General features: G+C 36.5%; 1 protein-coding gene across 2 annotated transcripts in view; it reads left to right on the top strand.

The window, feature by feature from the left end:
- LOC145997440 (uncharacterized) overlaps positions 1–21,120 on the top strand; it is a 697,926-nt gene that overhangs the window by 199,559 nt on the left and 477,247 nt on the right. For both annotated transcript variants that reach the window (XM_083134479.1, XM_083134481.1), the window contains 2 exons: positions 16,083–16,152; positions 20,132–20,234. In XM_083134479.1, coding sequence (XP_082990605.1) covers positions 16,083–16,152; positions 20,132–20,234 — 173 coding nt within the window. The remainder of the gene's footprint in view (positions 1–16,082; positions 16,153–20,131; positions 20,235–21,120) is intronic.

Here is a 21,120-nt window from a genome sequence, read left to right as displayed (position 1 = left end):
CAACTCATAGGAAATCAGGTTGCCAACTCTCAAGAAATCAGGTTGCCAACTCATAGGAAATCAGGTTGCCAACTCTCAAGAAGTCAGGTTGCAAACTCATAAGAAATCAGGTTGCCAACTTATAAGAAATCATGTTGCCAAGTCATATGAAATAAGGTTGCCAACTCTCAAGAAATCAGGTTTCCAAATCTCAAGAAATCAGGTTGCCAAATCTCAAGAAATCAGGTTGCCAACTCTCAAGAAATCAGGTTGCCAACTCATAAGAAATCAGGTTGCCAACTCATAAGAAATCAGGTTGCCAATTCATAAGAAATCAGGTTGCCAAGTCATAGGACATCAGGTTGCCAACTCATAAGAAATCAGGTTGCCAAGTCATAGGAAATCAGGTTGCCAACTCTCAAGAAATCAGGTTACCAACTCTCAAGTAATCAGGTTGCCAACTCATAAGAAATCAGGTTGCCAAGTCATAGGACATCAGATTGCCAACTCATAGGAAATCAGGTTGCCAACTCGTAAGAAATCAGGTTGCCAACTCTCAAAAAATCAGGTTGCCAACTCATAAGAAATCAGCATCATCATATCACTGATATGAATAATATTATTTACAACTTCTGATCGATCCTTCTCCCGTATTTTATTCTCTAGACTTCACGCTTCGCAGATAGCCTATCCTAGCTATCCTAGAATATACGCTCCTTATATTCTTGTGTGTGTGGAGACCAAATTGGGCGTGTCCCAGGCTGACAGACCGGGCTGTTCTCTGCGAAGAAGAAGACGCTTGTCGGGGAGCCCCATCGCATGTCTGAAAAGCAAATTCCCACCTTTTGATTCCCTCCAGTCCAACTTTCTCCAGCTCCGGTCGTGACTGGATCGGACTCCCGAAACGGTTGTAGCTCGTCTTTCATTAGCGGACAAGCCACCAGCGTTTCCAACTCAAAGTTATATTCTATAATTGGGCTGTCGCAGCCTCAGTGGGCCAAGAAATTCTAGTGGTTCCCTCGCGACGGATGCCGAAGTTCCCGAGTTCGACTCCAAACTTGACCTTGGGTGTTCCTACATTATTTTGCTCCGAAAATTGTTAGCCAGTGTACCGCCCGGCTTGGCAGAGTGGCCCTCTTAGCTTCACGCTACGACGCCAGGGGTCCCGGGTTCGAATCCCGGCCTGGGCATGGGTGTTCCTTGTGAATGTCCCCTTTATTAATTTCATCGTTGCGATTAGGCCAAAGGAACAAAAAAGTGACGTAAAATAACCTTCTTCTTTTTCTTGCAGGCAACGAAAGCCCGTTCTGCGACCACAAAAATGTTGGTCCCTCCATCGGTGATTAAATTTATCGTTCCCTATGGTCTGTCATTCAATAATTTTCAAGGTAAACGACTATGTGTTGAATTTCTACCACCATGCTTCCATTTATTTCAAATGTCTTTCTTTCTAATGTTGTGTCGTAAGGTTATTCCATATAAAGACCGCAAAAAAATCTCATTTGTGAACAATTTATTCCAGTCTTATCATGTTGACGAAGAGTCCAACTTACTCTACCATATAGAAGAACCAGTTTTGAAATTATGGTATGGTGTCTAATTTGAATTTATTTTCTCATTTGGAGATATTCAAACTTGTGTTTGTCTGTCCTCAAATGAGGAAGTAGATAATTATGTACAATGTGTTTCAAAAGTCGCGCAACACAAACTTTGAAAATTTATATCATGAAAACCGTAAGAGATATTTACACCTAGTTTTGTGCATTATGAAGCCTCATCTATTGAGATATTTTATAATGCTTAACATTATCACTTTACTCCATACAGAAAATTGAATAAATTGGCAGCATTAATTATTTTTTTCCAGAAATTCACTTTTCAGTGAGAAAACTATGTAAGAAGTTATCAAAGGGCCATAATTAGACCCCTGATGACTGATGCCATGTAAATCTGTCATTTGCGACCAATATTGATCATGTGCAGCATTTGATGGATTTATGACTGGCGATTTTGTGGGTTGAGTGAAAAAGTGCCATTTTTGGGACATTTATCCGTAGCTGGCAACACTAGCAGGTCGAAATTTTGTCAACAGACATGATTTGATATGAAAGGATATGCAAGAGAATGACACGGGAAACTGCTGCTAAGCCGTTTGAAAAAAAAAAAAAAAAAAACGCATTAAGAGGTCGATTTCGTCACAGAAGTTCAAGTCCATTCATCAGTTTCATCTGATCAACACTCATCCTCATTAGAAAGTAACAGAAATCATCATCATCCGTCGTCATCGTCGCAGTTGCTTAAAGAGGCAGAAAAAGTGACATAAAATAAGAAAAATAACGTTTAATGTGCAAACCGAACGCATCTTCTTATAAAAATTGACGAAATGGTAATAGCATTAATAATGTTTTTGATAATAGTGCAATCAGTAATACTTATTATAGTCTAGTAATATTATTTTATCCTTGGAGATCTTATCCAGTCCAGTGCAACGGTCTGCAGTACTCGTTTGAGTATCCCACCCTCGAGTGTAAACAATTGAATATCATTTTAATGTGACATTAATCGTAGACACATGTATGTAAAATATCCTTCCTGGCAGTTTCAGCCCAAAATCATCTATTCATTTTCATATATTGCTATGTATTGGTAAGATTGACTAAACTACATTTTAACATGGAGATAGTGACTATGTTCACTTAAGTTTCAATTTCACTGCGTTCATCACCTCACGATTCATATTTGAGGGCCCACTACCACACACAAATTACGGTCATACGTGTAGCATTGGGCTTTGAGTGTACGCCGTCTGCTTTTGCCGTTCGAGCGTTATTCGCTCGAGCGAAGAAGCTCTCAATTCCCTACGCTATCTAGCGTCGTCCGTACGAACTATTTGGCGCTGAAGCGAAATCCTCTCGCTGCACCCTTCCGTAACTCTGTTTAGCACCACTCAGAAAGGTTTGCACTCCTACCCCCTTTATTCGTTAAGCTTGTGTTACATCTGTGTGTTTAGAGAATAAATTGCCCATACATTGGAAATCAGTCGCAGCGATTGGGTGACAAAAGTGGGGAAGGACAGTCTACTTTTTCTTCGTAGACAAGGCTTAGCACTAACATACCATAGTGCGGGGACAAAAAGAGGGAGGGAACTGCCCCCCTAATAGCCGTTACTGTTGGAAATTAATAAATTTTGTGTTGTTTTGAATCTGCTGTACGAAATATGTTGATACGTAAAATCGTCTCTGAACCCAATAGAGGAGGAAAGAAGAACTTTAGTGCCGCGGAAGTTTGCTAATGTAGTGATTTTCGACAAGTCCAAGCACACTATATAGGCCTCTGTTTCGTACCCATCAATAAAACAGTGAGATGAAATCAGATATTTCTTTCTCCCATGGAACTTTCATCATGGCTTTTGCCTCCCGTAATCAAGAGGGGCTGCGCACGCCTATGATCCGTGGTGAATTTCTATAATGTTATACGGCCATATGAATGACGGTGAAGCTTAGCTGCGTCCCTGTCATAAATACAGCACTTTATTTCTGTAGAGGTGGCAACACTGCCTCAGATTGATTCCGCCGGTCTGAGCAGAAGAGTCTGTAGAAAGTCGGTTCATCTCACGACGAGTCTTCCCGATAAGGGATCGGAAAAAATGGAATTGTGTGCGGAACTGCAGACCTTGTTCCACTGGTTTACAACGGCCGTTTGATTAACCGCCGAGCCTCCGTCAATCGCGGTGTATAAATCATTCCAGTTTCCTGTCGGCGAACGCTTGATTTACAGCTCGAATGGATGGGCAGGTGTCCCATCCCCACAAAGATGCGTTCTGGACGCCTGGTGAAAGCTGCGTTACCTAATTTGACCGCAAGGTGGCAGTGTTGTGGTACTGAAAGTAGACAATAGGCGAATTGTGTCTCCGAAGAGATGTTGACATCCACTCTGTTCAGCACTGATACTCACTGTGCATATTATACAGTGCCTTTCACGATCAAGTCGCCCGTGGATCGGCGGCTAGCGCGCCGGGAAGTGAGAGCGCGTCTGCCTGCAAACTGGATGCAACATCCGCGTAACTGGAACCGCTCGTACAATTACATTCACAGTTACAATTAAAATGAGTCCGTATCTTGTTAAAAGAGGTGTTAGAAATGATGCCTTTCTACATCTACACATTTACTGCATCTTTTTAGGAAATTTTCACTAACACGTATCAGTTCCTCTTCTAAAATTGCTTCAATATCTCTCCTGATATTTTCTTTCAGTTCTTCTAATGTATGGCTTCAGGTTTAAAAGCTTGGTAGCTCGCCGCGCAGACGTCATGAAAATGTCTGGTTCTTGTGCAAGACGCCGAAGGGATTTCTGAGGAGTATGTTCCAATCGTGCTCCAACGTCGTCTAGTTTCTCCCCAGTAAGCACACCCCGTGTCACCCTTCGCTTCTTATCAAGAACAGACCCTGTTTCCCTAAAATTGCTTATACATTCTGAAACATTGCCTCTGTGTGGGACAGGAACATTTGGGAATTCTGCTGCAAAACGCCTTCTGACGTCCCTACAAGAATTCGTAGTGACGTAAGAGTCGTACATAAAAATGCATAGTTTTAAATTGTACGTAGCATTATTAGACAGCAGAAAAGCACCAGTAATACGTAAACTAAAACAAAACAATCTAAAACACTTGTAAACACCTTAACACTTCACAAACACATGCAAACTGGACACCAGCTATCTGGATACTGAAGCACTAACGCGTCCAATGTCAAGGTCATCGTACAGCTGTGGGTCTAAATGCCGGCAGACGCGCTCTTACTTCCCGACACGCAAGCCGCCGGTCCACGGCCACCTCGGCCGTGAAAGGCACTGTAAATTTGCTCTATAAAGGTAGTGCTTCCATTGGTGAGCATTGGTGATCTTGGAAATTTGCATCCACTTATTATTATTATTTGCAATTGCTATTTATTTCTTACTTTTGCAGTTTTCCCATAACAATTTACTGTGCATGATCTTTTATATTTATTTATTCTTTTCTATACAAACACTATTTATCCAAACCACTTTTTGCCATACTGAAATTCCATATGTTCTTTCTAAACAACGACAATATGCAGCGCGTTCCAAAAGAGTGTTTACGTTAATAACGGGATCACTAGCAACATCAAGTATGGACTTTTTTGCGTGTCACATGCCTTAAAGTTATTGATGTTAGTAGATGGGAAAATACTTTAGACCAAACAATAGACCCTTTAATTGACATTAATGGCTTTTTTATTCATTTTCGAGGGGTGACGCTATTGTTATTTAATCAACCGCCACGTGTCGGCACGTGTCGGGGGTGGAGGAGGAGATGAGTCATCGATGACTCATGCACACGTGTGAGTTTGAAATTAATGGTTTTCCATTAGTGCACAAAAGATACTATTATGTATTCCGTTTTCGGCCTAAGCTAACCCTATATATGCGTTTCTGCCGGATATGAGTCATGGGTGCTTTATACAGACGTGGGAACTTGGAATTAATGGTTTTTCCATTAATGTACAAAAGACATTTTCGGCCTATTCTAAGGCGTCACGTCCAGCCATTTTAGCGTCGGTGGTGAGTCATATTAGCTATAATTAAGGATCCGGATTTACCCGTATTCAACCGGTGTCGACGCGTTCGATCGGAGGAAGAAGATATTATAACACATGTTTGCTTTAAAGGCGAAGAAATTGTAGCCTATATGAAAACGAAGTATGCAGGCAGAATCCATGTTATTAATATTAACCTGTTCCGCAAGAACCTGCTATGAGTTTGCATTCTTCGCCACCCCATTCAGCGTGCGATCATGGATGCACGAGGGGAGAATCGCCTCTATTGTTACGGGCCTCATCGGTCTTTTTCAGGAGTTGAATGGAAGCCTGGTCCCGCCAATTCTTTTACACGCGGGTATTGATTTTCTTTGAGGTTCCAATTCTATTTGGTGGAAGTAATCTACGCGTTCTTTTTTCTTCCGCCTTTTGTAACATTGCAAAGATTATTTAACCTAAGGCGTAACAAATTTGACTGAACTAGGAACATTCAGTTCCTGTATCTACAGGTTAAAGTGGATGCGATCCACTATTTGCCCTTATTTCGGGGTTGCGAACCACGGACCATTTGATTATTGCCTTATAAACATCAGGATTCACGTAAAATTGACCAGATGTTTTTACTGTTAGGGACAATATTTCGCATTTTTTGTGTATTTTTACTCAGAAAACTCTATTTGAACGATTCAAGCAAGAGTTCGCATGGCAATTTAGACACACAAACTGTGTTTCTTCAACTTTAGCTGAAATTTACGTTTATTTTTTTACTCTAATATCACAATTTCTTCTATTCAGACAACATTTTTTATTAAATTTTGGACTCACAAAGACATTTTTCAACTTTTAACTTGTTATTTTAAAAGTTTATTTCCATTTTTTACTCTAATATCACAATTTCTTCTATTCAGGCAACATTTTTTATTAAATTTTGGACTCACAAAGACATTTTTCAACTTTTAACTTGCTATTTTAAAAGTTTATTTCCATTTTTTACTCTAATATCACAATTTCATCTATTCTGGCAGGAGTGTTTATTGCAATTTTGACTTGCAAAGATAATTTTTTCAACTTCTTTTATTAATTTTTCTATTTATTGCCTTTTGTATCTTATATTTTTTAATTCTTAACTTTCAGTTTTGTTCTTTATTTAAAGAATTTCTCTAATCACTAAGGAAGAAGTACTTTTAAGTAAAACTGTACCCACAAACTTTATTATTACTATTATTATTAGTATTATTATTATTGTTGTTGTTGTTTTTGTTTTGATGTAGTTGTTGAATCTTGTTGTTGTTGTTAGGGTTTATTGACTTCCACTACGCTATTTTTGGTTTGGTTCGTAGGAAAGTTTGCTTATTTTAGAGTTTCCTAGGTATTTTCTTACTGTTAGGGTAGGTAAAGTTTTCTAAATATATGAGTAGGGTTCCATATATTCTTGTTCTTGCATGTTTTTCATATGATGTGATCACCACAACTCTCCAAGGGCTTTTTCTGCATGTTTCCATTTTTATTGAGGCTTAGTGATTCCTAGAGCCACTTCATGCATGAGAGAAAGCTTGAAAATTTCGATCTCAGATAACCGTCAACCTTATGTCAGAGTATTTTCGAGTATATTTTAGACTTATTATGGGCCACTAGAATATCACGGCTTGCTTAATTTTTAAGTATGTTGCGCAGTTATTGTATTTTTGCTTTTGCTTACTAGATAAACTGTATGAAATGTTTAATATTTGTACTTTTTTTTGCACTTATAAGAGGCCAAACTTTTACTGTAACTAAAATTATTACGTCTCTAGGCACTGTAACCCCTTTACCAAGAGTACTATAACTGCATGTTTATTAATATTGTTTCTTTCATCCCTTAAATATAACAATTTAACAATATAATGACAAATCACAGGACAAGTCGATGTTAGCAGATGACAACGTGGCTTTTAAGTCCACAGGCCAAACTTTTCTTACCATGCTATTTACCCTTATAGTCTTTTATTCGGGGCACGTTTCAAGTACTATTGACTTTTTGAGTGTTTGATTAACACCAGGGATTATTTGTATCTGTTATGCTGTATTATTTGAGGCTTCTAATTTTTATTCTACAATCACTATATGTCCCTGAGAACTAAATTCCACTGACTGAAGCTTAAAGCTTAGGCTCTACAGCATGTTGAATGGTTAAGCACTGGTCAATATGAATTTTACAGAGGCTAGTAGGAGGCATAGGAACACACGCCAGAGCCTTATTAGCGTGCAAGAAGCACTTTCAGGGAGTACTACGAGGAAACGAAGTTGATTTTTTGAGTGCTTTACCAGTTACTCAGCCAATATTTGCTATTTCAAGTAACTACAGGTACCAAAATATTTTACAGCCCAACACTAACTAGACTTCAATTTATACTTTATTAGGTGCTAAATGTAGCAAGAACACTGATTGTACATACTTTTGAAAATCCAACTATTTCAGGATTTTTTCTATGTAAGCATATTTTTATTGATTACTAACTTTAACAGACCAATCAGGAAGACGCCAAAATTCACTAAACTTAGTACTATAGTGTAGGTGATTGCATGAAAAGTAGAAATTATAACAACCACAAGATTTCGCTTCTTTTGCTTTTGTGACTAATCGTGACGCTGAGGATGAATGGATGGCCAAAAATCTTAAGGACTGGATGTATTTTACCACTACAGACGCCTATGTAGAAACACTAGAGTACTGTTAGCTTTCAAAATTGATGTTATACTGTACTGTTTCTTAAATATTTTGTATTTGGCACGTTACACTTATATCCATTTCAGGACAAATATTGCTAAAACTCTCAAATTAATGTGTACAAGTTGATATTTCTGCTATCAGAGGAATTAACAACCCTATTTTACAAACAAATGGTATTGTTTACACTTTATTTACTTCAATCTGAGACTAATATTTTACAGTAATTGAATCATTCAGCCCTAGTCAATACTTTACGGCATCAGAAAGTTTGTTATTAATCTAATAAGTATGCTATTTTGTGCTATTCTAACGCAAACGTTGTTTAATTCACTGGTTATAATGCAAACTTTTGCACAAATTCGATATATTCACTACCTTCAAACCAAACAATTGTACTTATTTAGCGCATTTCATTTATATTTCTTGTAATTAACTTATGTTTCTTATAATTAACAAACTAAAGTAATTACTTTGGCATGTTAAAAACCTTATTTTTTACTATTTCCTATTCTATCAACTTCTATATTGCTCTTTTTATCAATTTATGTAAGACCACACTCTGGTAAATGCACATATATTCTCTTTTATACACACACACACACACACACACACACACACACATTTACACACTTATACGAACATACATCTGACGTTTTTCAATATTTTGCTATGAAGTTTGCATCCACGCTATTCAAACAAGGACAGGCAATGTAGTATTTATGAGTATTAGTAATCCCAAAGTGGTGTTTTTGGTGTCCAAGTTCAGATGAGAGTCTGCTATGTGCCTTTTGCAGGGGATTGCATGTGAAGTGTATGCATATTGAGCATTATTGAGTGTGTATGCTTCTAAGTTTTGCTGTTATTTTCCTATAATTCTGCGTGACTGTAGAGTGTTCTCCCTTTTCAACCAGTTTTCTTTCATTGATTGGATACTTTTTGGGAACTTAGCAGTTTTTTATGTTATGAAGCAGATTGTTGTAGAATATTTTGCATGGTCTTTTGTGATATTGAGTGGCTGCTGTAACGGTAGTAAGTATCTTTCCTTCTTGTGTTGATGTTCTCGTGTAGGTTTCCTATTTTCGGTCAAGTTGCAGTAGGGAACTTAGCAGTTTTTTATGTTATGAAGCAGATTGTTGTAGAATATTTTGCATGGTCTTTGCGATATTGAGTGGGTGCTGTAATGGTAGTAAGTGTCTTTCCTTTTTGTGTTGATGTTCTTGTGTAGGTTTCCTATTTTCGGTCAAGTTGCAGTACTTAGAATAATCGCTATTGTCTTATTGTTCTACGAAGCTCCTTTGAATAATCATTTGCATGTGACCCTATACTCCACGCTGTACTTTGTTCTGGGAGCTATCTTTTGAAGCCTTAGCATTCTGCTAGTACAGGATTATTATCGTAGAGGTAAATTAGTTCGTGAAAATATGTATTTTTCTGATTAACTATAGTCGCTTAGTTGTTCTAGCAGGTATAAGTAGTTACTGCTGATGTTGTTAATTTTCTATTCGCAGGGGCTATGTATGATGTAGCGTATTTGTGTTGGCTGTCCCTTTTATTCCTATGTTGTTGAGTTTCTCCATAAGCATGTCCTGTTTTACTCTATTCTATGCCTTGTTGCTGCTAGATATCTGAGGTATGTTGCTGGTTCATATCTGAGTTAGCTTGTTTGACTATCTATTATTTTTGCTATGGCTGGGGGTATTGATGTCCCTTTCTGAATTCCATGTTTGTTTCTGTTTATCCTTGTTGCTGCTTGTTATCTGAGTTAGGTTGTTTGACTTCAGGACTATCCTTTTTTAACTTTATTGTTGATTGCTGTTTTGTTTATTTCCTTATTTGTTTTTATTTGTTTACTGAATCTATTTGTTTTGTGTCTTGTAATATTATTTACTATAGTAACAAAATTATTTTTAAAAATTGATATTTATCAACATACTTGTATATTTTTTGTTCAGTATTTGTCAAAGTTTAATTTATTTTGTCCGCTATCTTTAGCAAGTAACACTATTTTGAAATTTAATATATAAATTCATGAAAATTTACTGTAATTTTATATCAACTAACATATTTATTTTAACAACAATAACAAAATTGTACAAAAGTTCAAAGAGCAGAAGAATTGTACTTTTAAATTATTAACTTTGAAAGAATAGTATTTTTAAAACATTAACTTTGTAAAAATTGTACTTTTAAAACATTCACTTTGAAAAATTGTACTTTTAAAACATTCACTTTGAAAAATTGTACTTTTAAAACATTCACTTTGAAAAAATTGTACTTTTTCACCAGAAATAATCAAATATATGTGAAAGGAGGAGAAGATCTGTTGCTCAGAATAATAAATGTAGAATGGAAGGAAAATAATTTTGTTACTATAGTAAATAATATTACAAGACACAAAACAAATAGATTCAGTAAACAAATAAAAACAAATAAGGAAATAAACAAAACAGCAATCAACAATAAAGTTAAAAAAGGATAGTCCTGAAGTCAAACAACCTAACTCAGATAACAAGCAGCAACAAGGATAAACATAAACCAACATGGAATTCAGAAAGGGACATCAATACCCCCAGCCATAGCAAAAATAATAGATAGTCAAACAAGCTAACTCAGATATGAACCAGCAACATACCTCAGATATCTAGCAGCAACAAGGCATAGAATAGAGTAAAACAGGACATGCTTATGGAGAAACTCAACAACATAGGAATAAAAGGGACAGCCAACACAAATACGCTACATCATACATAGCCCCTGCGAATAGAAAATTAACAACATCAGCAGTAACTACTTATACCTGCTAGAACAACTAAGCGACTATAGTTAATCAGAAAAATACATATTTTCACGAACTAATTTACCTCTACGATAATAATCCTGTACTAGCAGAATGCTAAGGCTTCAAAAGATAGCTCCCAGAACAAAGTACAGCGTGGAGTATAGGGTCACATGCAAATGATTATTCAAAGGAGCTTCGTAGAACAATAAGACAATAGCGATTATTCTAAGTACTGCAACTTGACCGAAAATAGGAAACCTACACAAGAACATCAACACAAAAAGGAAAGACACTTACTACCATTACAGCACCCACTCAATATCGCAAAGACCATGCAAAATATTCTACAACAATCTGCTTCATAACATAAAAAACTGCTAAGTTCCCTACTGCAACTTGACCGAAAATAGGAAACCTACACGAGAACATCAACACAAGAAGGAAAGATACTTACTACCGTTACAGCAGCCACTCAATATCACAAAAGACCATGCAAAATATTCTACAACAATCTGCTTCATAACATAAAAAACTGCTAAGTTCCCAAAAAGTATCCAATCAATGAAAGAAAACTGGTTGAAAAGGGAGAACACTCTACAGTCACGCAGAATTATAGGAAAATAACAGCAATACTTAGAAGCATACACACTCAATAATGCTCAATATGCATACACTTCACATGCAATCCCCTGCAAAAGGCACATAGCAGACTCTCATCTGAACTTGGACACCAAAAACACCACTTTGGGATTACTAATACTCATAAATACTACATTGCCTGTCCTTGTTTGAATAGCGTGGATGCAAACTTCATAGCAAAATATTGAAAAACGTCAGATGTATGTTCGTATAAGTGTGTAAATGTGTGTGTGTGTGTGTGTGTGTGTGTGTGTGTGTGTATAAAAGAGAATATATGTGCATTTACCAGAGTGTGGTCTTACATAAATTGATAAAAAGAGCAATATAGAAGTTGATAGAATAGGAAATAGTAAAAAATAAGGTTTTTAACATGCCAAAGTAATTACTTTAGTTTGTTAATTATAAGAAACATAAGTTAATTACAAGAAATATAAATGAAATGCGCTAAATAAGTACAATTGTTTGGTTTGAAGGTAGTGAATATATCGAATTTGTGCAAAAGTTTGCATTATAACCAGTGAATTAAACAACGTTTGCGTTAGAATAGCACAAAATAGCATACTTATTAGATTAATAACAAACTTTCTGATGCCGTAAAGTATTGACTAGGGCTGAATGATTCAATTACTGTAAAATATTAGTCTCAGATTGAAGTAAATAAAGTGTAAACAATACCATTTGTTTGTAAAATAGGGTTGTTAATTCCTCTGATAGCAGAAATATCAACTTGTACACATTAATTTGAGAGTTTTAGCAATATTTGTCCTGAAATGGATATAAGTGTAACGTGCCAAATACAAAATATTTAAGAAACAGTACAGTATAACATCAATTTTGAAAGCTAACAGTACTCTAGTGTTTCTACATAGGCGTCTGTAGTGGTAAAATACATCCAGTCCTTAAGATTTTTGGCCATCCATTCATCCTCAGCGTCACGATTAGTCACAAAAGCAAAAGAAGCGAAATCTTGTGGTTGTTATAATTTCTACTTTTCATGCAATCACCTACACTATAGTACTAAGTTTAGTGAATTTTGGCGTCTTCCTGATTGGTCTGTTAAAGTTAGTAATCAATAAAAATATGCTTACATAGAAAAAATCCTGAAATAGTTGGATTTTCAAAAGTATGTACAATCAGTGTTCTTGCTACATTTAGCACCTAATAAAGTATAAATTGAAGTCTAGTTAGTGTTGGGCTGTAAAATATTTTGGTACCTGTAGTTACTTGAAATAGCAAATATTGGCTGAGTAACTGGTAAAGCACTCAAAAAATCAACTTCGTTTCCTCGTAGTACTCCCTGAAAGTGCTTCTTGCACGCTAATAAGGCTCTGGCGTGTGTTCCTATGCCTCCTACTAGCCTCTGTAAAATTCATATTGACCAGTGCTTAACCATTCAACATGCTGTAGAGCCTAAGCTTTAAGCTTCAGTCAGTGGAATTTAGTTCTCAGGGACATATAGTGATTGTAGAATAAAAATTAGAAGCCTCAAATAATACAGCATAACAGATACAAATAACCCCTGGTGTTAATCAAACACTCAAAAAGTCAATAGTACTTGAAACGTGCCCCGAATAAAAGACTATAAGGGTAAATAGCATGGTAAGAAAAGTTTGGCCTGTGGACTTAAAAGCCACGTTGTCATCTGCTAACATCGACTTGTCCTGTGATTTGTCATTATATTGTTAAATTGTTATATTTAAGGGATGAAAGAAACAATATTAATAAACATGCAGTTATAGTACTCTTGGTAAAGGGGTTACAGTGCCTAGAGACGTAATAATTTTAGTTACAGTAAAAGTTTGGCCTCTTATAAGTGCAAAAAAAAGTACAAATATTAAACATTTCATACAGTTTATCTAGTAAGCAAAAGCAAAAATACAATAACTGCGCAACATACTTAAAAATTAAGCAAGCCGTGATATTCTAGTGGCCCATAATAAGTCTAAAATATACTCGAAAATACTCTGACATAAGGTTGACGGTTATCTGAGATCGAAATTTTCAAGCTTTCTCTCATGCATGAAGTGGCTCTAGGAATCACTAAGCCTCAATAAAAATGGAAACATGCAGAAAAAGCCCTTGGAGAGTTGTGGTGATCACATCATATGAAAAACATGCAAGAACAAGAATATATGGAACCCTACTCATATATTTAGAAAACTTTACCTACCCTAACAGTAAGAAAATACCTAGGAAACTCTAAAATAAGCAAACTTTCCTACGAACCAAACCAAAAATAGCGTAGTGGAAGTCAATAAACCCTAACAACAACAACAAGATTCAACAACTACATCAAAACAAAAACAACAACAATAATAATAATAATACTAATAATAATAGTAATAATAAAGTTTGTGGGTACAGTTTTACTTAAAAGTACTTCTTCCTTAGTGATTAGAGAAATTCTTTAAATAAAGAACAAAACTGAAAGTTAAGAATTAAAAAATATAAGATACAAAAGGCAATAAATAGAAAAATTAATAAAAGAAGTTGAAAAAATTATCTTTGCAAGTCAAAATTGCAATAAACACTCCTGCCAGAATAGATGAAATTGTGATATTAGAGTAAAAAATGGAAATAAACTTTTAAAATAGCAAGTTAAAAGTTGAAAAATGTCTTTGTGAGTCCAAAATTTAATAAAAAATGTTGCCTGAATAGAAGAAATTGTGATATTAGAGTAAAAAATGGAAATAAACTTTTAAAATAACAAGTTAAAAGTTGAAAAATGTCTTTGTGAGTCCAAAATTTAATAAAAAATGTTGTCTGAATAGAAGAAATTGTGATATTAGAGTAAAAAAATAAACGTAAATTTCAGCTAAAGTTGAAGAAACACAGTTTGTGTGTCTAAATTGCCATGCGAACTCTTGCTTGAATCGTTCAAATAGAGTTTTCTGAGTAAAAATACACAAAAAATGCGAAATATTGTCCCTAACAGTAAAAACATCTGGTCAATTTTACGTGAATCCTGATGTTTATAAGGCAATAATCAAATGGTCCGTGGTTCGCAACCCCGAAATAAGGGCAAATAGTGGATCGCATCCACTTTAACCTGTAGATACAGGAACTGAATGTTCCTAGTTCAGTCAAATTTGTTACGCCTTAGGTTAAATAATCTTTGCAATGTTACAAAAGGCGGAAGAAAAAAGAACGCGTAGATTACTTCCACCAAATAGAATTGGAACCTCAAAGAAAATCAATACCCGCGTGTAAAAGAATTGGCGGGACCAGGCTTCCATTCAACTCCTGAAAAAGACCGATGAGGCCCGTAACAATAGAGGCGATTCTCCCCTCGTGCATCCATGATCGCACGCTGAATGGGGTGGCGAAGAATGCAAACTCATAGCAGGTTCTTGCGGAACAGGTTAATATTAATAACATGGATTCTGCCTGCATACTTCGTTTTCATATAGGCTACAATTTCTTCGCCTTTAAAGCAAACATGTGTTATAATATCTTCTTCCTCCGATCGAACGCGTCGACACCGGTTGAATACGGGTAAATCCGGATCCTTAATTATAGCTAATATGACTCACCACCGACGCTAAAATGGCTGGACGTGACGCCTTAGAATAGGCCGAAAATGTCTTTTGTACATTAATGGAAAAACCATTAATTCCAAGTTCCCACGTCTGTATAAAGCACCCATGACTCATATCCGGCAGAAACGCATATATAGGGTTAGCTTAGGCCGAAAACGGAATACATAATAGTATCTTTTGTGCACTAATGGAAAACCATTAATTTCAAACTCACACGTGTGCATGAGTCATCGATGACTCATCTCCTCCTCCACCCCCGACACGTGCCGACACGTGGCGGTTGATTAAATAACAATAGCGTCACCCCTCGAAAATGAATAAAAAAGCCATTAATGTCAATTAAAGGGTCTATTGTTTGGTCTAAAGTATTTTCCCATCTACTGATGTTCATTGGTAGCAATATTTGCAATGCTAAAGAACAGATCGACAAATCAACAAACAGCAGATATGGTTTCCACAGGAAGGTAAGCACAGGTAGTGTCATGTTTCATGTCATCCAGTGACCATGGCTTTGTGGGGTACACATCGTTCTTCAGTTTCCCAGAGGTAGACATCTCACGGTGTTAAATTGGGAGATCTGGGTGGTTATTTGACATTTCTTACATTGCTCGAAAGATATATTGCTCACCACTTTGGGTAGACAAATGCCTTCCGCCTGGTGGGCTGTGATGGAACTAAAAACAACAGAATGCCTACACACACTCAATGTAGATATTGCAGCTTCGAATACAAAAAAATCCAGTCAAGTTGTCTTTAGTGGTTTCTCTGGTATTAACATTCAAAAAGTGTAGGCACTATTTTGGGACACTCTGTATATAATATGTATTATCTCCGACCTAAACAAGGATTTGAATTAATTGTTTTCTCTCTTCTTTTTACAGGTCAATTGTTTTCCAAGCAGCTCTGGGCGCAGTACGAGGACTACCAGGACTTTTACAGAAGTGCCAGAGAGTAAGTACCTTTGCTTGATCGATTTTGAATTTGATTATTTTACGTCGCTTTGCTGTCATTTCTGGCTAATCGCGACAATGAGGATGATATGATGAAATTGATGAAGGGACATTCATTAAGAACACCCATGCCCTGGATGGGATTCGAACCCGGTACATCTGGCGTCGTAGCTCATAACCATTCCGCCACAGGGGTCGGCCGTAAGTACCTTTGATTTTACTGTACATGTGTGAGAGAAAGAGTGGTCAGCTTAACGTGCTACGAAGCCAGAAATCCCAGGTTCGAACCCCGGTCACTGCACGGATGTATCATTGCGTTTGTCCTGTCATCCACATTGTCGCGATTATCCCAAGGGATATATATATATATATATATATATATATATATATATATATATATATATATAACGTAAAATAAAAAGGGAGAATGACAGGTTTGGAACTGAAATCTTAAACTCCTCCATGACCAGGGGTGGGCGAGCCTGGGCAACCAGCCGTTTGAAAATTCGTCTGTTCATCCGAACAAAGTCAGGTAGTAAATATCTAGGAAAATGTAGGGAAATTTATTCATTAAATAAGTGTCATCCTATAAAAAGTTTTGCTTTTAACATTACACTATAGTTTACTAAGTAAGAATACTAAAATAGTAGCGAAAATATCCTAATGCTTAAAACCTGTTACTAGAGGGGCTTAACTTGTGGTCTAATTTAAGGGCGGTACCCCTAAGGGTGGCGGTACCACTTTGAACAGATACCCATAATGATGCCGATTCCTACCGATACTTCAATTAAATAATCACTAAAATAAAATAAAAATAATTAAAAGTTGTTCAAAATATTTATCAATATTATTGTGTAAGTATTCTTCAATTTGTTCAAGAATCACATCAGAATATTGAAATAGATGTTATGTAATAACAAAATCCAGTTTTTCGTTAAAAAATGGTGCAAAATAAAAAATCGAAAACTTTCTGTGCAAATGTGATAAGTTTGTACTTCGTAACATTCTGTCTAAGTATTTTATGAATGCAGTCATCACATACGTAGTGACAGATTCAATGGATGTTATTCTGCGAACAATTCATTGCGCGAAATCACGCCCATGATTCCGGCAAGCGTTTCAGAGCATGTTGTAAACATAGCTAGTACGCATTGTGGCAGTGATTCCAGTTACAAATTTAACAATTATATACTAAATGTAGTCCTTCGCATTTTGCTTAGTCTCATAACAATGACCAGAGTGTCTAAAAATATGTTATTTGCCACAAGACAACGCTGTACAACGGTATGTAACATCCGAAAGAAATGCAGGACTAGGGAGCCCGTTTCTTATAAAAGTACTCGGGCCTATTCCATAGCGTACCGGCTAATATGTCCCCTTGTAATCGAAGGATTAAATATTCGATTCCCGATAGAGACACATTTTCAACGATACTAGTCCATCTGAGTATAAATTAAATTAAAAACAAACATTGTCCGTGAAAATGATAATTTATAGATATGTTCCGAAGTGCAAAATCGTGTACTATTTTTTGAGGCAGAAACATATCATTGTCACTTTTTGTTTGTGTATTGAGACAGATATGCTGAAAAGTGTATAGTACAAATGTATGAATACTGCGAACGCATCCGCTGATTGATAAACAACATTTCAACCTTTCTTTGTGAACATTATTAGAGATCGTACAGCAACGACACGCGTTGCAAAGCACCGGGATATAAAGAGTAGCATAAAATTCATACAACGCTAGCTATAAACACAGTACTTGCCTTTCAAGTACGATTTATATTTCACCCTGGATTGGAAAAATCTCGCCATCTTAACCACTGAAGAAACTGTATGAAGGTTTGACGTTCGCTTGCAATTAATACATAAACAATGGCATACACACAACTCACACACACAACGCATTAATTTACCAAAAGGAAACTTCATTTTAAAATCTCCAATTATACCATTATAAGTGGCAAACACCGGATCATTTTCATGCACGCAGCATTTGCTTCGCATTCACACTTGCTGTCGTTTGCCGGCCTGTGTGCCGGACCACGGGCGTTTGGGCTAGAATTCCCATCATGCTCTGCGCCGCTGACGTCACATTGAATATCTCCATTATTTCATTACTATTTTCTCCTTATAGTGTGTTTCCCGCATACGTAATCCAAGGTTGAACCCCTTCGTAACAGGCCCGTATCTAGAAATATATTTTCTCGGTGGGGTCCGACCCAAGTACCTCAGAAATAATAATAATGTAAATATTTATAATTTGTACATCTCAGAAATGATAATAATATAAATGCTTAAAATGTATGCGTCTATTCATAATGGTATGCAAATCAATTAATATTGGTATTGTTATCATTTCGTAAATAGTGAAAATGACCCCATAAGAATAGAGATATAACAGCATATATTCATTATCTAGCTTATGTGTAGTTAAAATTGCTAAAATTTGCATATTTATATAAGTAATAGTGTGCATAAATCATCTTTGGAGCTGTCATTCAAAGGAGTATGATCCCAATCTAATCTCGGCGGAAATAAATTACTCTCGATTGCAAAATACATTCTAAATAAGTGTATTTTGATTGTTTAATTGAAGTTCTTGGTAAGGTCTGTCGTGGGGATCCGAACCTCATGGACCCCCCTAAATACGTCCTTGCTTCGTATAAAGGCAATCCTATACCCCTTGCCACCGCAAGTTGCTGTTCTCACAAGAAGACCAACTCTGCTCTCTATCCACAAGGTAGCATGTGCATCGGTACTAAAAAAGAACCGTCAGGAAATATGTATTCAGCATCTGCGCGTCCGAAACACAGACCTTGCCCCTGCTAAGCTCAATCCCCCTTCCCACAACTCCTTTGTGTTCTTGTATATAAATGAGCATAAGTAGGTCACTACAAGTGCAAGTATCCCCGTTTGAAATGCCGACGCACAAAACCTGCTTATCTGCTTCTCATCTTTTTCCCATCCTTGCAGATTTATCCCTGCCCCTCTTCTGTCATAAGCGTTTCCGTTTCGTCCTCGACACCAGCTGGCGTTAGTGTCGTAAATCTTAACTCTCCAGTCGCATAGGCTGGAAGTGTTATATCCACTTCGCAGGCGAAATGTCCATCACATTCGGTCTGCTTTCCACAATGTGATAATCATGTATTGAAATAAAGACGTTAATAAACAGAAGACAACATCTGCTTCCCATAACAGATTACCATTCTTTAAAACAACCCAGGAAGTAGAATTTAAAAAAAAAAATTAGTGATGGACAATTTGCCCACTATTATCTTTGCCGCTGGCTGTACAATTCCCTCCATTTTGATGGTTAGAACCTCACCAGCTAACACTATGTAGCGAAATCATGAAACATGTACCTAAATATGTAGAATAATTCACTGAAATATGTAAGTAGCAATAATATTTTTCATAATATTCGATCACATACACACATGAAAACCAAAATAGATGCATCACACAAGCATTACAAGTAATAAAGCATTACAGTTTAACAAGTATAGGTATGATCTGATCATTACAGAATGTACTGAACAGTTATAGTATCTTCTGTAATAAGTAATTTTTATTTTATTTCCAGTAATGGTAATCCTATGAAATTGTCATGTTTTGTAAACTTGCAAAAGTCAATTTATACAATGCGTATTCATTGACAAGTTTGCTTGCTATTAAGTTCTTCACAAATTTAGTTTGCAATATACACATCAGTTTAATTGTAATATGTTGTAATTAATTATAATGCACTAGAACAAATCTTGACCACACGCGCAACTGCACATTGATGTTGACTATTACGTATCAATGAAATAACAAAGGTTACAATTCGAAATTTGCTGTTAATATTTATCGTCTTGCCGAGGGAAATACTCGCCAAAGGGTTTTACGGTTTCTACCGCCGCTGGTACTAATTATAATTACTGTTGCTATTTATTAACAAGTTTGATTAACGTCAACCTCCATATATCTTTCAGATTGTTGCGAGAGAAGAATGCAAGCGACGAAGAGTTTTTGGAGTTCTGCAAACTCCGTCGTGGAGCGGCCAAGCACACGATCGAGTCTCTCCTTGACTTACCGGTAAGTACTCAACACAAGTATTATTATGCTCACTCTTACCAAAAACGTATTTCTAAGATCATCAACTCAGACTCAAAGTCGCGTGCACAATACTATTGAGCAAGAGAAGTTGATTTTTCTGTGTCTAGATTCACTTGGACAGGACGAACTAATCGCAAAAGTGACTTCATTTTTCGTGGCTGTTCAACATTGCAATGAGCGTTGTAGTCCAATATACAATTCAATGGTTTTACCCAATAGAAGATTCAAGAATTGAAGCAAAACTCAACGAGGAAACTTGATAGTGTACTTCCTTTCCTTAAAAACAAGTTACCTTGTACTATTTATAACAAACGAAATCTATGGTGAACTATTCTCGGTTTCCGTATTCTGCAGTGAAAAAAATCCATATAAATCTGACACAGATATATGAACGTAAACTGGACAATAAAATGCTCTCTTTAATCTTTGATTCGTGAAGTTATTAACTATGGCGTTCTGTTGCGAATGTGTGAAATCAAGCGAAACGAACCTGGCAAGACTGACGGAAGTAGGTTTATAACAGTCTGCACTCTGTTAATAACGTCTTTGGCGATCTTGCATTTAGGCCTAACGCAAAATGTTTCGGTGCGGAACTATATGACCTCAATTAGGCCCATCATCTAATGTAATAGTCTGTGCTCTGATGCAATATAATCATCGGAAGGAAGATGAAGAAGAAGAAACTGGTTTGGTTCCTACTTGGTTATTTATTGGAGCTTCCTTCTGCGAAAAAAGTGAGTATCTGTCTGTCATTTTTTTTTTTTCATGATTACAGCTACTAGGAACTGACCAATCTTCTACACGTCGTTAACCTTATGCACCTACAATTAGACATGAAATAGCTTCCTCGCGTTCTCACTGCGCA

Source organism: Lepisma saccharinum, chromosome 13 (genome assembly GCF_977018435.1).
Source record: "Lepisma saccharinum chromosome 13, izLepSacc3.1, whole genome shotgun sequence".
Lineage (NCBI taxonomy): Eukaryota > Metazoa > Arthropoda > Insecta > Zygentoma > Lepismatidae > Lepisma > Lepisma saccharinum.
The sequence above is the reverse complement of the archived record's forward strand: the minus strand, read 5'-3'. Positions and strand labels throughout refer to the sequence as shown.